At 43.5% G+C, this 16343-nt stretch overlaps 1 protein-coding gene across 1 annotated transcript in view; it reads right to left on the reverse strand.

Moving 5' to 3' along the window:
* The window catches only part of HECTD4 (HECT domain E3 ubiquitin protein ligase 4), a gene marked incomplete at its 5' end in the record, with an annotated part of 72653 nt that overhangs the window by 6692 nt on the left and 49618 nt on the right, over positions 1–16343 (reverse strand). The window contains 21 exons of the mRNA XM_084271919.1: positions 696–851; positions 995–1114; positions 2172–2318; positions 2912–3102; positions 3893–4016; positions 4898–5004; positions 5214–5365; positions 5449–5672; positions 6500–6707; positions 8392–9695; positions 10014–10193; positions 10403–10608; positions 10859–10989; positions 11282–11487; positions 12954–13135; positions 13677–13837; positions 14010–14146; positions 14281–14418; positions 15030–15156; positions 15329–15465; positions 15885–16122. Coding sequence (XP_084128045.1) covers positions 696–851; positions 995–1114; positions 2172–2318; positions 2912–3102; positions 3893–4016; positions 4898–5004; positions 5214–5365; positions 5449–5672; positions 6500–6707; positions 8392–9695; positions 10014–10193; positions 10403–10608; positions 10859–10989; positions 11282–11487; positions 12954–13135; positions 13677–13837; positions 14010–14146; positions 14281–14418; positions 15030–15156; positions 15329–15465; positions 15885–16122 — 4576 coding nt within the window. The remainder of the gene's footprint in view (positions 1–695; positions 852–994; positions 1115–2171; positions 2319–2911; positions 3103–3892; positions 4017–4897; positions 5005–5213; positions 5366–5448; positions 5673–6499; positions 6708–8391; positions 9696–10013; positions 10194–10402; positions 10609–10858; positions 10990–11281; positions 11488–12953; positions 13136–13676; positions 13838–14009; positions 14147–14280; positions 14419–15029; positions 15157–15328; positions 15466–15884; positions 16123–16343) is intronic.

Genomic DNA, 16343 nt, shown 5'->3' on the forward strand with positions numbered 1-16343 from the left:
CTGAGTGCTGCTTTGTCTTCCAGCACTCCAGTTCTGTATCTCCAAGGAGAATTTTTAAAGCACCAAACTCCTCACCATACCACCCACGTTACCATGGCTGGGACATGCTGGAGTTCACGCTTTGGACACCATGAGAAGAGATCTCAAAGCCACCTCCCTTCAGCATGGCCGTTTTCTATTGTTCATGGTTGCATAGTCCTTGCATGTTTCAGCATGTGTCCTATACTAATAGTTAATGATATCTTAATCCCTGGGCTATATAATCTCACATCACCGTAGCAGTAAGAGCCACAGTAGAGTTGTGCAGCTCCTGATTAACAAGAAAGTACTTTAAAAAGTCTTTGTTATCAGGACAGTCGGGATTTACCACTGCAGCGCATCAAAAGAGCCTGAAGAGCCACTCTGACTAAATACTCTCCTCCCTACGCTTCAACCAACCCATTGTTACTTTATTTACTTGCTCTAGTTTGCAGAGTCACACGCCCAGGCACCACCTGCTCTATTAGCTGAGAAGATGAGAATTAACCACCTGCCTCACTTAATTCTTGGAAACTTTGTCCTTTCCCATCTGCAGGACAAACAGCACGTGGGTAACGCTGCTCCTTAGACTTTGCCGTGCTCCGGTGAGAACCTGGTTGTAAGTTCTCCTGGAGTAAGTTCTCACGCCCGCAGGTAACTCCATGATCCCAACTTACTTGTTCCATGAACCTCCTCGCCCGTGAAGCGGATGTTGAAAGCGTACGTAGGGTCTCCACCGCTGGCCAGTTTAACGCAGAGCTGTGAGGACGGCACGCAGGCCAGCTGCCTGGCTGCCTGGCAGAAGTAGGAGTTTTCTGAAGAACGGATCTCCCCTATTTAAAAACAAAAGAAAAACCTAAAAGCCCTGTACTCTTGAGTGTTTTGCATTAATAAGCACCTGAGCTTGGTTAAAACAGATCTGGCTTGTTACAACGGATTAAAGTAGGTTTTGGAAAGGGTAAAGTGTTTCCCATACCTCCAACGATCTCCAAGGGATCCAGGGTGATTTCGGGGGCTGCATGATCAGCAGTTCTTTGGACAGTGGCGTTCAGCACTCTGTTCATTACAGTTACTTTTGTGTCGTAAAAGATTAAACCTACATGAAGAAGCACATTTCAGTATAGTTAATCTATCCTTCTACTACAATCCTAGCTCCTGAAATCCTCTAAAGGACAACAGCTGAATCAGAATTTCACCTTCATTAAGTAAGTAACATATGGATAATTAATCCACATCTTTTTAATTCCCCCCTTTTTTTTTCCACCCCTCACAGTATTAGTTACTAAAGTTCCCTGGAAGAAGTGCTGCATTGTGTTAGAGCACCGAGGAAGACAATTCTGATGTTAGGGAATTAGAGCCTAGCAGCTCCACTAGAACCTCTGTAAATCAGAAACCCTTTGCCAAACATCTTTCAAAAATGGGAGGTGTTGTGACAGCAACACTAGAAGGAAGAAAACATGATTCAGAAATCAGGGTGTCACACTGCACCACACCCACGGGCTGTGCAAACCAAACCCCTCCTGCTCCCCCAGCCCCTACACAAGGGCTTTCTCACTGAGGCCAGTACAAAGCCCTACTCATGCTCACTGGCACCTCTGGTGAATTATCTTCTCCAGAAGAAAACAGCTTGGGTAATGTAACGTCCTAAACCTTGGGTTTGTGTGTTGCCTAACAACGACTTGTAAAAACTCCTTGAAATGCTGATGCACAGTATTTTCTTGATCTAATTCCACATCATCGCGACAAGGTGGATGCCAACATGTCCTGGGACCATCACCTGATCGACTGCTTGTTGACTAACAAAGAATTTCAATTTACAGACACGCCCAGGAAGATAAAGGACAGGAAAGATGGGCCAACTCCCTCCGCGGTCAAGAAGAGCACACAGTGACTATTAAGACTTGGAAGATTAACCCCCCTTGCTTTAAAAAATGCACCACAAAAAAGGAAGTGCTCTTAACACCAGTTTTCCTCTGCCACCTCAGACCCATGCCAGCTTATCAGGAGGAGAAAGAAGCTGATAAGCCTTTGTTAGCACACTGAAACCACCCACTGTCTCGCTTTCCCTTTCCTCTGCTCCTTCTCCCTTCTGTCACATGTAACACACCCATTAAAATCTTTCAGGCAATAACCACATTCCCTGAGAAACAGACCTTTGGCCTCTTGCAGTAAGGCAGCAATACTATTAGCATACATCTCGGTCTGCCGAAGCTCCACCAGTGGTAAGAAGAACGTCTCCAGCGTTGTGTTGAGAGACTGAAGCAGGGCAAACCGTAGGCGCAGACTTTCAACGGGAACATCTGAGGTGGGAAACATCTGGTCAGAGATATAAAAAGATGGCCTACCTTCTGCCAAAGTCCATCTTTGCAGCAGGCATGGCCCAAAAGCCACACTAGCATCATTCTAAAGCAGCCCCTCCTGATCCCTGCACATCGAGAGTGCTGATGATGCAAGAACAGCTGTGATCAGTGATGATCTTTCCCGAATCTCAAGTCTCTGGGTATCAGAGTCCAGTATCTTTCATCATCACCGAAACTGCAGTATCTGGAGACCCTCTTAAAGGAGCTTAGTGCTCAGAACAGGGTTTAGGTGACTGAAACCTGCCTAGGCCAGAACTGGAATCCAGCCTTCCTTCTGCCTGCAAGCTAAACTCACCAGGTATCCTCCTGTTCCAGCCTGACTCAGGAGGTATGCTCAGAGAGCAAAGGGTGGTGGTGCATTTCCAACAGTGCAACCAAAGGCACTGCGGTGCCCAAGGAGAGAGATGCCTAAATCCCCTCAGCCCACAACCTCCAAAGGAATGGCCCAACTACCTGGCCGATAGCCAGGTCATTCAGGAGCACTACCTGGCTCTTCCACTGAAGAAAGCCTCTATGCAACCATCTATACATACTCAACAGACAGGAAATCCTGGGATCTGCTGCATCAGCTGGATCCAAATAAACTTCATGGGGATGGAGCCGTGCTGGCGTGATTGCAAGGTGACGACAAAGCCTGTTAATATACTGCACAAGGGCTACATCCATCTCCAGTGTCCATTTCCGGGACGCTTTCTGAGCGTGTCTGGCATCGATGCAGGCACACCTGAAACATAAGAGGCATAAGAACCTGTTGGAACCTAAATGCAATGCTGCTTGCTAAGAGCCCGTTGAGCACAGTGCCAGGGAACTTGTTCTATTTCTCTCCCCTTTGCTTTGTTTCACTACAGAAGTTCCAGCTGGAGAACAAGAACTGATTTATCACCTGCCTTGCCTCACTATCATTTAGTAACAAGAAAAAAAGGAATTACCAATTAAGCTTACTGAGTGCACTATCTTCTTTATGCTCTGAAGTGGATACAGGGGAAGGGGACGTGGCAATTAGCTTGTGGCTTGGCACAGGGAGGTAAGGTATTCATTTAAGGGTTTTTTTTCCTGTACAATATGAACAGGGAATAACAATTCCCTCTTCCACATACTGCCAGTTTACACAATTACCCAGTGCCCAGAGTAGAAAGCTGTTGTGGAAGGAAACCAGAGCCAGCCAAGTGGATCTACAGTTCGTTCTTGCCAGGCCAGTTTCTGATACAGCCTGGAAGCTGTACAGGACAGCGCGGCACGTGTCTCTGTTAGCTCTTTGGAAAGTCAGGAACCTGCATTCTGATGGCACAGTGACCCTTCAAAGCATGTTTTAAGAAAAAAACCAACAATTCTCTCTATGGACCTTGCAGCTGTGGACAGAAGTTTGCTACTGCAAACTTAAAGTTAAAGCACCTTGGAGTAGGAACAGATGGGATCAAGTTTGTTGTGGGTTGTTCTGGTTTGGGTTTGTTTGGGTTTTTTTAGTGAGCGCAATTCATCAGGATCATCTATACAAAGAGATTTGCAACATCTACCTTTCAAAATGTAGATCATATCCACAGGACAGAATAGCTCTCCACACACTACGGATATCCTGTTTAGATCGGTCAACCACAAATCTGTGAAATCCATCCAGCGTCAAATACTTCTCCTCAGGAACTGACAGCAAAGATACAATCATCAAATAGTGAAGGACTTACTGCAAAGCCTACAAACCACACAGTAAAATGACTGATGTACGAGGCTACCTGCCAGCTTTCTCCTGGCTCTACCAATCCCACCATGGCTGGTTTCTCAGGTAGTTCTAAGCGTCACGCTATCCAGGTCAACCAGGCCTTCAGCAAATGGCACTCACTCCTTCCTCTCAAGGACACCAATTCCCCAGCCACCCTCTGAAATAACTCCACCAATGTACCTAACCAGGTACGAAGGATTCATACTTGGCTGAAGGCTGAAATTCCCCTGTTCCGAGCTAATCTGGCATTTTCTACAGTGAGGAGTAGAGTCCAAGCTCATGCCTGCACACTCTTCCACCTGACTAGAGAAAGAATGACCAAGGAAGATCCTGGAACTAGCCCTCTCACGGCACTGCCGTGCTGTGTTGTCCAAGGATAGATTAGTTCTGAGGCATCTGAGGCTTCTCTTTCACCCAATTTTCCTCTTGTAACTTAATACTTGTTGACAAACACGATTTAAAACCACCTACTTCAGCTCCACAAACTCCTGTTTTCCCCTGTACAAAAGCAGCCCTGGAACTACACCGCTCAGAGAGGCCAGTTCTCCACCCAGTGTATTCATGGTGCCTGTGCACACTGTTGTGTGAGTTGCACGAGCACGCTTTTCTCTGACTTACACTGAGGCAGCCAGATTTACAGATATACAAATAAAGGCAGGAGGTTAAACCACCAAAAAATAAGTTAGCCTCACTGCAAACAAAGACAAACCAGATTCATCATGACATTGTATGAGTATGCCAACACAAAAGAACGTTACTTCTTTTCTACAATGAAAAACAATTGAAAATTCTATTTGGCTACTACCTTCCTGTTTCTTTGTGGGAGACTTTTCAGGGTCCTTCTCTTCAGGTTTGCTTTTCTCAGGAGATTTTGGCTTTACAGTAGGTTTCTTCTCACTTAAGGCTGTTCGGCTAAGGGACAAAGCAAATGTTAAGATCAAAAGTTTTCTTCCCTCTGTTCAACAACCCAAAACATTCCTCAAAGGTTTGTTTGTGATCTCAAAGTTCCACCTCCCTCTTCCAATCCGTACATGGGAATACAGAGCAAGGGGGAGTAAGACTCTGGATTCCTAAAGGGAAATCAAATGGTTTGCAACTGTCAAGAGGCTGAAGACACCAACCTGACGCTATTGAGCATGGATTTTTCCTTTGTAGGTGGTTTAGTAACCGGGCGCTTGGTGCTCACAACTTTCACTGGGTGCTGTTCTTTGCCCGCCTTGTTGTACTTGCTCTTGTCAAATTTTGGCTTGGGCACACCGTATTTCCTTAAAATCTTCCAACACAGAAAGTGAATAATTACCCAATGCTTTCAAGCTACACAAAAAAGAAGCTGGAAATTAGTTTTCAAAGCACTACCTGAGTAAGCTGGTCCTCTAGCACCTTCTTTGGAGGGCGGACATTGGTGAAGAATACATGGAGAAGGTTTCCAGGAGTCTGAGAATTGATCTGCTCTTTACTAAGATAGATATCAGCAACCTTAATGGGTTTTGCTGGAGTCAGGCTCAGCATTTGCTCAGAATGGATGCAGCTTTTAAATATTTCCGTGAGGACTTCCCGAGCACCTGGCACCAATTTCTCACCTAGAAATAATAATAATAAACCACAAATATGATACAAAATCTCCTGACAACCGCTTAGAATTTGAAACATGAAAAACCATTTTGCATTCAGCTAAAATATTGCATCACTGCTTCTTGCTCTGAAAAAATTCTACTAGCAGACCTGAATTTTGGCACTCTAACACCCAGTTTATGACAGAGCATTGAATGCCTTGTCTTAGCCACATACTGTAATTAGCATTTCAGTGGCTGTAATGGTAATGAAAAAGTAGATTATTCATGATGACAGTATAAAAATTACATTGTGTAGGCACACACCAACACCAATCGACTGAACTAGCAGTCAGCTGTATTGCCTCCATCCTCCCTCTAGCCCTGATTCAGGACTCTGGCCCACTCCAGGTGTATTAAGGTCTGTAGACCCTTCAGGTTGTTACAGAGTATAAATTACAGCTGTACTACTTGAAGAGTTTCTACTCTAAAATCACACTGTGTCAGTCATAAATCATTGCAGTGGCTGTTTTTGATAAAGACTCACTAAAGTCATCAGGGTTTTTTTTTTTTGATGGTGTTTTTTTTGTGGGGTTTTTTTGTTTGCTTGCTTGGGGGTTGGTTTGTTTTGTGTCTTTACAGTCTGATTAGCTGTAAGGACAGTTGAGCAATGCTCAGATTATAAATAGCGGCTTGCCAAACTGATGGAAGTGAAGAAACTTGGTTTGAAATCCCTCCCTGGCTCCTCCTTGTTGTCATCCCTCAGTTAGCAAGTCACAAGGAATTCCCACAGGCAAGGAGAAGGCAACTCCTCGTACAATGCAAGCGAGCCATTTGCCAATATGAAACCCACTTACCTTTTATTGACTTATCATTGAAATAATCTTCTAGTGCTGGGCTCCCTTGTGTGTCAAATAAACTCTGATTTACAGTAGAAACAGTTAAAATCTCTTCAGTTGACATCTCCATCAGTTCATCTTCACCATCCAGACTTGACAAGCCAATGAGATCGCTACTGTTAAAGAGACTGGCTCGGATTTTCTCTATTTTAGCTCTTGACCTTATCTGTGCAAATAGTGAAATCAGTTAACAGGAATTCTGACAAAAATTCATTTGTATTTGTATGAATTCAGGTCGGAAGCTTTCTCCCCTTCCCCATGCAGACTATCACTACTGCATCTCTTCTAACATTCTTCTACACCAATAATGTGATACCAGATTTCAGGTTCAGCCTAGAAGACATCCTCTCTCAGACCCTGCTGCAAGTGAATTAGGCACAGCTCTGAATGAGCGTTTCAATCCTTAGCCTAGAGACAGCCCGGAGAAATACCAGGTAGGAAGGGGACAGTTTCTGACAGGTAACCTGCCATTCCTTGAGGCTCGGCTCTCCTCACTTGGATTCCCCATTTAGAGAAACATATCAAAATTAGCACAGGCCTTGAAGTCTCAGCTACACAAATCAGGAACAGGAACAATAACTTCCTTTGATTCCAAGAATAACCACCATACATCATGATCAGAGCAGTAACAGACTTGGAGTAGGTTTTGATGTGAATACGCTGACAGCTTTCTGTACGCAGTTTATGGTTTGTTTCAGCTCTGGTGGCTTCATGTCAATTAATAGCTTAAGAACAGCAACTTAACATTTTCTATCTGAAGAAGCTTATTTTCTTCTAAAAAAGAAACCAGTGCAATCCTGGATTATGCAAAAATGCCTCTCTGCATTCATAAGCTATCAGAAACGGCCAGGCTTTTGCAAGCTCCCAATACATCCACAGCAGTTAATGTAACAGAGAGGAAGGGCTCTCCTGCACGGCTGAAAACCTGAAGTGATTTGGCATCACTGACAGCCACCCACAACCACCCACCATGCTTTTAAAAATTAACTTGGATCCAGACACCAACAGAATTCATCATGTAAAGTAACCTCATAGAGGAATCTCTAGATGGTTTAAAATACGGGGAAAAGTAGTCATTAAACATGAAAACTGTTTTGTGGGTCACACCAAAGGGCCACCTCTCTCCTAATTAAGCTCCAGCAGCAAATCTTTGAAGACAGTGACACAAAAAGGAAATGAATAGATGTCTTTCCTTTATGTATTCTCTCAGCCTCCAGAAATTGGCAGTTTAAAGATTTCCTGAGTTGAAGGCTGCACTGAGGGCTGTGCGTAATAGCTACCGATTTATGTGTCCTCCATGAACTTAATCCCTTATAAATTCATTTATACTCTTGGTTTCCACAACACCTTGCAGCGATGAGCCCTACAACTTGGAACCTACACAATTACTTCCTCCTGATTTAAAACTGCTACTCTAACTCCATTGCCAGGACTCCTGAGCGACAGCAAACGCTCCCAAGATGGTGAATGATAATGGAAAATCAATGGCAAGCAGAGTGCTGTGCTCCTCACCACCCTATCCAAGCTGAGAACTGCTGGTCTCAGGCTTGCATATACTCCGACGTACATCTGGTCTGCTGCACTCATGACCTACACTGAGCTACACTTTGCTAGCAGTACCTTTCACCCTCCATCATTCAAGCTGTGGCCTCAGTCAAGCGGAAGAGTCTTTACAGAGGAAAACACACAGCACACCGTTTCCTCAACTGATCCCAGGGCAACACCCAAACCACAAAAAGCACAGTATTTCTGAAAGCCAGTGGTTTGGAAGTTACTAGAACCTGGTGTCTTTTTGTCAGAAAAAAAGACCTGACCCAAAAGGCACCCTTGTCCTGACTGAATGATATTACCTCCACCACAGCAAAACCTTTGATTGGCCGGGACAGAAGCGGCTGGTTGTCCAGAGATGTGACCGTGTACATCGATCCAACGTCAGATACAGATGCTGTTTCTACATTGTCAAGTGGTTCCCCAAGGCTGCCCAGGCTGCCGAGACTCCCGGTACTGCAGTGTGAAAGATCCAAACTCTCCTGGCTGGAAACAACATGTGGTTCTAGCAATCCCGGTGGGATGGCCAATTCCAGGCCAGCTTGAAACTGGTCGACTGAGATGTCACTAACGGTCCGAGATATACCCTGCGAGCTGCAGAGGGAAGCCTGGCTTGTAGAAGCTGAAGCGCTAACGCTCATGGCAGGTGTGACGCTGCTAGAGCTGCTGATATCCAGACTGTCTGCGCTACTGGAAACAGTTGGTTTTTCCAGTTCAGTTCTACATTCTCCTCCTTCTGCTTTGTCCTTGATCTTTTTGGGATCCTCTTCCTGCAAAGGGATGTAGATCTCATCTTTGAAGACTCCACCGTGTGCATTGCATGCCTTTCTGATCGCACTTCTGACAGTGCTCTCCTCCAAGTGAGTTGGTATTCCAGAAATGACCAGCAAGCGGCTGTGAGCTGTGGGACCCACCAGTGCTTGACACGCATCGGCTACAGCATCGTTCGTCACACCCAGCCCCTGAGGATCTTTTTTAGTCAGGTGTCTGAGAATTATAAGCAGAGTCAGTGCTCTATGAAACCACAACATGTCCTCAGGCTTGCTTCCTCCTATACTGAGGATGGCAGTGTCTGTTTCAGCTGCTCTGGATGAAGAGCGCTTGCCTGAGGATGATGTCTTTTCCCGCTTCATTTTGACTTTTTTCCTCTTTGACAGCAAGCTTGGACTCTGTGGTGTCTGTCCAGGGGAAGATGAAGACGAGGATGAAGAGTCGCTCAGATTTGGGGCACTGGTTGAAGACATCACATTAGCTGTTACACTCATATTGATAGGTAAGGTGACTTCTGCCACAGCAAGGCAGACTTCCATCAAAGCATGGAAGTATGTTGAAAATCTTCCTTGGTCAGCACCTCCAACACCAGAACCACCACATGCATTTCCAGACACCCAGTTTTGTGTTTCTTCATCGTACAGCTTGTGAAGTTCTGACTGCAGGGCCATAAGCATAGCTAGGCAGGGATTTAGCTGAAGTGCAATAGAAGATGACAGTCCTGCTGGATTTTTTTTCTGCTCCAGGTTGTGAATTTTGCGAAGCAATTCAGCCAAGAGATGAAATATTAACTCCTTCACACATGCTGCCATGTCAGTTGTCCAAAGAAAGTTCCCTGTGTGTGGAAAGCAAGGCATGGGAGTGAGCTGCATTGAACCTTTAATAGCTTTATTATTACATGAGTTGCAACAGCAATTTAAAAAAAACAACAAAGGCACAAGAAAAGGTTGTTTGGATGGCTGTATGTCAGCAGTAAGACAGAGGAAGGCTATTGCAAGAAGTGCCCATCAACAGAAAAATTTCTGGAGTTTGAAGACAATTTTGGTATAATGCAAGAGCACAGAAATACTTTGTGGCTGTAATTTTTTCTTTTTTCCCCTCTAAACTCTCCCCATTACTGGTTTTCATTACTAAGTAAATACTTCATTCCTACCTAAAAATTCCACTACTTGCAAGAGAACAGAAGCAGGAATAGTATCCAACTCGTCTTCTGATTTTCCATCCCCATCTTCCAATTTCCAAGTTAACAGCTGTTCTGTGAATGCCATTGCCAGGGGGAATTCAAGAGGAAGAGAATGCAAGACCAACACAGCTCCAGGAGGAGGAGATACTCCTAAGTGGAAAGGTCAGAGAAAGCACTTATGATGACTCCAGCCATTTGTAAAGCAAAAGTAGTACTGTATCTTTCAGGACGTTTTTGAGGCTAAATTTATGCTAAGTGAGAATTTTCTCTTTGAAGCACCTTGTAATAAACAAACAGGAATCTTTATGTCAATATAATCTATTTTAAATCTATTTTATAATATTTTAAATTTTTATTACCTAGTTTGATGTGGACCTTGTCTGTTGGGGTGATCACTGAAGGGTACTGGTTGGTTGTTGGGGGAGGAGTCAGGCCTGTGTTGGTTGGCGAGGCATCTCGAGGGTAGCACACTGCTTCAATGAGGTTTAACTGCCCGTTCCTTTTGACTTTATGCCCGAGCCCATAGACAAGCACTCTAGCCCAAGGAGCTTTATACAGGGATGAACTAAGAAGAGAGCAAGAACAGTTCAGTAAGACCATAAGCAACTACTAAAAAGCCCAAGCCAATCACAGAAATATTATACTCTCGGTGGTTATTTATCCAACCACCCAGAAACTGAGTCTCTGAGAACTGAAAAATCTTAACAATAAGTAAATAAAAAGAGACTCCCACATTCAGGGTTCAGGGAGGCTCAGTGGAGAGGCTCAGTAGCACATCAGTGATCTTCACCACTCCTGACCCCTCAATTACTTACTCTTTGCGGAATCCAGACTGACTTTCCTTGCAGGACACAATAACAAACGCAGCCCCAGGAAAATTAACATCCATATTGACTTTGGATTCTGAAATTGGGAATTCTTCAGCAGGAAACTGTTCTGGTGCCGTCTGTAACATAATGTTTCAGAATGAAATCCCCAAACAGCAGCAAACCACCTCCCTTCTCCTTTTTCCAAATAAAATATAGTATTATAAATAACAACACTATGTGAGACCACCTCCTTTTAGTATGATCCAGAGTATCATGCTTTCAGAGCGTCCACTATGATCAGAGTAGGAGTCCAGTCTGCCCAAATAAGCAATTCAGTATGAGGGACAGTACTGCAGAAGTTAAAATCACACACAAAGCAAGAAAAGAAGAAAAGCAACCCTGCTCATAAAACATTATTAAGTGTTTTACCTGCAGAAAGGAGCAGATCTGTTTAGTGAGGTCTAACAGACTCTCCTCTCCTTGATGCAGTGTCCGAGTAATGGCAACAGTAAGCCACTCTCTGATGGCTTGTGAATTGCCCTGGTAGAAGAGGTCCGTGGCAGCACAGTTCTGGGAATGGACACAATGCTGCAGGGACTGAGCCAAAAGAATAGAACTCGAACTGATAGTTCCATCTGTAATAACAAGAAAGATAAGAGAAATCTGGAGATCATTTCAATGTGTTTATGTAGCCTGTGAAACAGAATGGAAAGAGAAGTTTTAAAACACTCAGATTACAAGCTTCTATTTTCACTCTGGAGCGAGTGCACACCTCCTCTCAAATGCCAGCAGTAGAAAGGATCCACCCAAGACCAGACTGCACCTCCAACGCAGTTGGTTGCAGATGGCATGGCCCTCTAGATACCAGCTGTATCTCCACCTGCCTCAGCCAGCCCGGAAGGAGCCCTGCTGTGCACAGCTGCCTCCTTTTGTCCCATGTGCAGGGACATAAAGGCAGGCTTATTGCAACGTACTGCACGTGTACACTGAGGACAAGTGACCAGAAGCACTCTTCCCCATGCACGGTAGGTGAGGTGAAAGTGGTTTTATCTGTTCTCAAGCTTTCCCCACATATATGGACAGAGAATACTACTTTTGGGGGGGATCCCAAAAGGGTCACAAGCCCTGACATCTTCACAGCTGTCATTCTGGAGCTGATGGGAGAAGTCAAAGAAAGACAATCTACAGCGCACACAGGAGTGGACAATTCACCAGGAGGCCAGTTTGGAAATGATGTATTAGCAGGGCTTGAATTAGATGTATTTTAAAGAGGAAGAACTAAATAAAAGCTTGTAATATTAAAGCCATGCAAAGTAGTGCTGTACTCTGCAAGGGGATCTTTTACAATGCAGTATCTGTTAGAGATAGCCAAGTTTCAAAGTAACTGGAGGAGAGAGCAGGCCTCTTTCCAATGGTAAATAATTACCTTCAGTTATTAAAAGCCTATATTTAGCACTTCCTACTTCCTCCTTAATGCTCCAGCCACATTACACACATTTCTTTGCATGCAGTACAGCTTTGCCAAGGATAATTGTCTTGGTTAACACTCACTTGAATTAGCCAAAGATTCTTTTCCATGATTCAGCACATATATTCTCTAATCAGATCTGTGATCCCAGTAGGAAAAGGTCAAACCACTTTGTGAAATGAAGAAGAGTTGAATTTTGAAAACTGAGACCCCCAACTGGCATGTAGCTTTATTACCCTGGATCCAAACTAAAACATTCTCAACTCCTTACAAGCATCCCATACGGACACTTCCCCCCCAAACAGAAGACAACCAATAACAAAGGGACGGAAGCACACCGAATGGAGTCTTTTTTAGGGCACCTGAACTCTCTTGAATACTTTTAACTAAATCATTAGCAGGAATTTCACTTTTGTTGCCCTATCACTAAGGCCAGGAGTCCACTGAGGTATATATTTTTTCCAAATCCCATTATTACAACTCATTACAGAATCACAAGGTTGGAAAAGACCTTTAAGATCATCAAGTCCAACTGTTAATTACTTGGCAAATGACAGATTTATTAGACTTTTTTTTTTGTCCCCAGGAAACTACTGGACCAAAAAAAGAGCTGTGATAAAAATCAGCATTTACCAGGAAGAGGTGGTGCAAGGAGTTGGTTGGATAGCAGCTGCAGGTGCTCCAGAGTGATATCACGGATAGCAGGAATATGGAACAGACGAGTAAACATATGTGGAGATTTGGGGGCAAAAATATTGAGGAGAGCCATGCGGCAGTATAACTTGGCCAGGGAAGCTTCACTTCGCAAAAGCTCTCTAGAAAACACAAACATTGAGACATAAAATTGCTTTGTTGTACCTAACAGAAGTAATTTCCAGTAACCTGCCCCTGCATCCAAACACATACGCCTAATTTATTCTTCTTTAAAAGGATCACGTAGATCCAGCTTTCTTATCCCCTCCAGATAGCACTCAGCCCATCTAATTTTGGTACCAAAGTACAGCACCTGAATTAGAAACCAACTCTACATGAAGGCAGTCAGGAGTTCAGATAGCGCCTGATGGATGGTACCAGAGACCCAAACTTCCAGGAAGGTACCTGTCAGGTCAGCATGTACAAAACCACTGTCATGTGACTATCTAAAATCCTTCAAACAAGACAATTATAGTATGTCCTTTATTATATACAAAAAAACCCCAAACCCCAAAACCCCCTTACCCATTAAACCACGATGACTTCACAAATCTTTGTTTAATCCAACACCTACACTAAGATTCAGAGGCTTCCTACTGCTCAAAACAAGGTTGCAGAATAGCTGTACTATAGGCTGTAGCTATAGCTCCATTTCTATTTTACCTGTGAATTTGGATGTTGGTGTTATCCAGAGTGACCAGTCCATTTGTGGCAGTCCTCCTATACCCAGCAGGTGGTCTTTCTAGCATGTCAATGGGGTACCAGTACCTTACCAGCACTCCTTCGCTTCTGAGATACGTCTCCACTTGCACCAATTCATTTACCTGGAACACCAAAGCCACCACTGTCCATAAACACAGCAACAGTAACAGTTTCTTCCCTCAATAGGAGAGCACCAAAGTAGCATATGAAGCAGCTTGCTACTTGTGAATCTTATGTGCTCACGGACACATGATGCTGATGCCTTAAAAGCCCTCCCAATGTATCTTTACTTACAGAATCGACATCCAGAACAACGCCATGAAGACCGAACGTCTTCAGCATCCCACGAATGGCAAACTTAGGTAAAGCTGTTCCAACAGCACTGCTGGCAACGTTATTGCTGTCAGGAGAGCGAGTCACCACTGTGAGACCTGGTCAGAAAGGAACAACACAATTTTGAAGGTGCAGCATTTTCCTCAGGTTGACAATTTACGCAGTAGATCTCAAGTACCACACAGCCCCTTAGCTTTCTTTTTCCCCTTAAGATGCTTTTTCCTGACCTTACCTTTTCGTACTTTATCAATTGTAAATTTGTTTGCTTCATCTTTGATATCCTCAATAGTAGGAAGGTAGAGGTCTCTTGGAATGCCACCGTTTTCCTCATAGAGGAATTCTACGGTTTGCCGTGCTATATCAACCATTCCTGGTAGACAGAAGGGAGCGATTAGTTAATTTTCCCCAGCCACTTGAAATAAGTTCTTATTCTCATTAACATCATAAACAGATGAGTTATCTCTTAAATATTGTTTTTGTCAGGCTCAAGAGCATTCCTGACAGACACTTTGACACTTGTATGCTGCTCATTAGGGCTCAGAATTCTTTCTTTGCTCTCTCACAAACACAGTGTCTTCACAGAACTGTATTTATCTACACCCCCCCACACACCCTTTATTAAAGTGTTCCTCTTTGCCTCGATATAGCCATGGAGAGACAACACATGTAGGTAATTCCTTCCCAAACTATTATTCTAAATTATTTATTATGTATGCACATCACAACAGCACAAACTCAGCTACTATTTCTAAAGCCACCTTCCCTATTTAAATAGTCCAGGTTAAGTAGAAGTGTTAAAGAAAAAAATCACGCCCCCAAAACAAATTCTAAACACTTGAAAAAAACAGCAGGTGAAATTTTTTCTTTAATTTATATTTTCCACCCCTGAGTACAGTAACACATAAGAGAACCACTAGGTTTATCTTCACACTTATTGCACATCACATAAGCCAACAAGCATGGAAATAAACATAGCCATACCTAACTGTAGAGCTCCTTTGATCTGATCCAACCCAGACTTCCTCTCAGCCTCATTACGGAATCTTCTTCTAATTGTAGGGAAAACCTTTGTTTCCCAGGCTTTAACCAACAGGGCATAATGATCCTCCTGTGAAGACAAACATTATTTACAACACCAAGAAGAAGGTAAAGTTAACAGCAGCTGTATTTTCCCTCAGGAAGCAGGGAAAACCCTTGTGTGACAAAATTTAAAAATCTGAACTGCAAGAGCTGTGTTCAGGCTACAAGTTACAGTAGGCAGAACTTGCCACGTTCCTTACCCGGGGAATATCATCGTCATCATCATCATCGCTTTCATCATCTGCAATGGGAGGGGGATGAGGATCAGGGCCTGATGTGATAAAGTTCTCATAGCTTAGTTCCATTTTGTAGTGGCAAGATGTGTCACTGTCATATTCTACAAGACACAAGACAACAACAAGATCATAATGTGCTAGAAAGCAGGCTGTAATATTCCATGGAGTTTGAGATACATTGCAGTCTGTTGTCCCCAGTCAGTCTGTGGAAGTGTAATCCATTTTGGCACAATGCAATCAATCGCCCGATTCAATCAATTACAACATCTTGTTGCATTCAAAGCGCTAATATGATAATTTCTCATTGTAGTTGCATTAACTGAGCATAATTTGTGCATCCATATAAAAGACAACCAAAGTAAGGCTTTAACTACCTTGTCTAAAACCAAATAAGCATGTATTTGGTGATGCTTGCTGTACTGCTTTACCTAATAGGCAGTACCTGAGGACTACAGCTAGGATGTGCTTAAACCCTATTTAATTAAAAGAGATTTAAAAGAAACATTAATTATCACTTTACGTTGTTGAGCCGTAGCAACAGCAGCAATTCTACAAGGAGGTCCATGGGTCCCAGGATCAGAAGCTATGCTGGTGCCAGCATCGTTATCACTGTCAGAAGCCATGGCAAAAGGCAATGCTTCAAAGTTGGCACTTATTTCCTCGGCTAGGTCAATACACAGGTCTGCAGCGTTCCTGTGAGCCTGCCCTTCAGCGTAGGCAAACTGGCGAGATCCAAAGTTAGCACGGACTTTTGTGTTCTGAAAGAAGATGGACATAAAAGCACAAAGATGAGTTGTGGATTGTTTTGATCCTTCTCTTTGCTCTTTTTTTTTTTTAAATAACCAGTGGTATAAGCTGATCACACATCTCCAGGCCATGTGTTTTTCCCAGCATTGTTAGCTATAAACCTGGGTGCAGCAGGGAAAGTATTAAAGCTTTTAAATACAAACTTTGAACTTGGCTTTTATCTAGCTTCAAG

Source organism: Gallinula chloropus (genome assembly GCF_964237585.1).
Source record: "Gallinula chloropus genome assembly, chromosome: 17".
NCBI lineage: Eukaryota > Metazoa > Chordata > Aves > Gruiformes > Rallidae > Gallinula > Gallinula chloropus.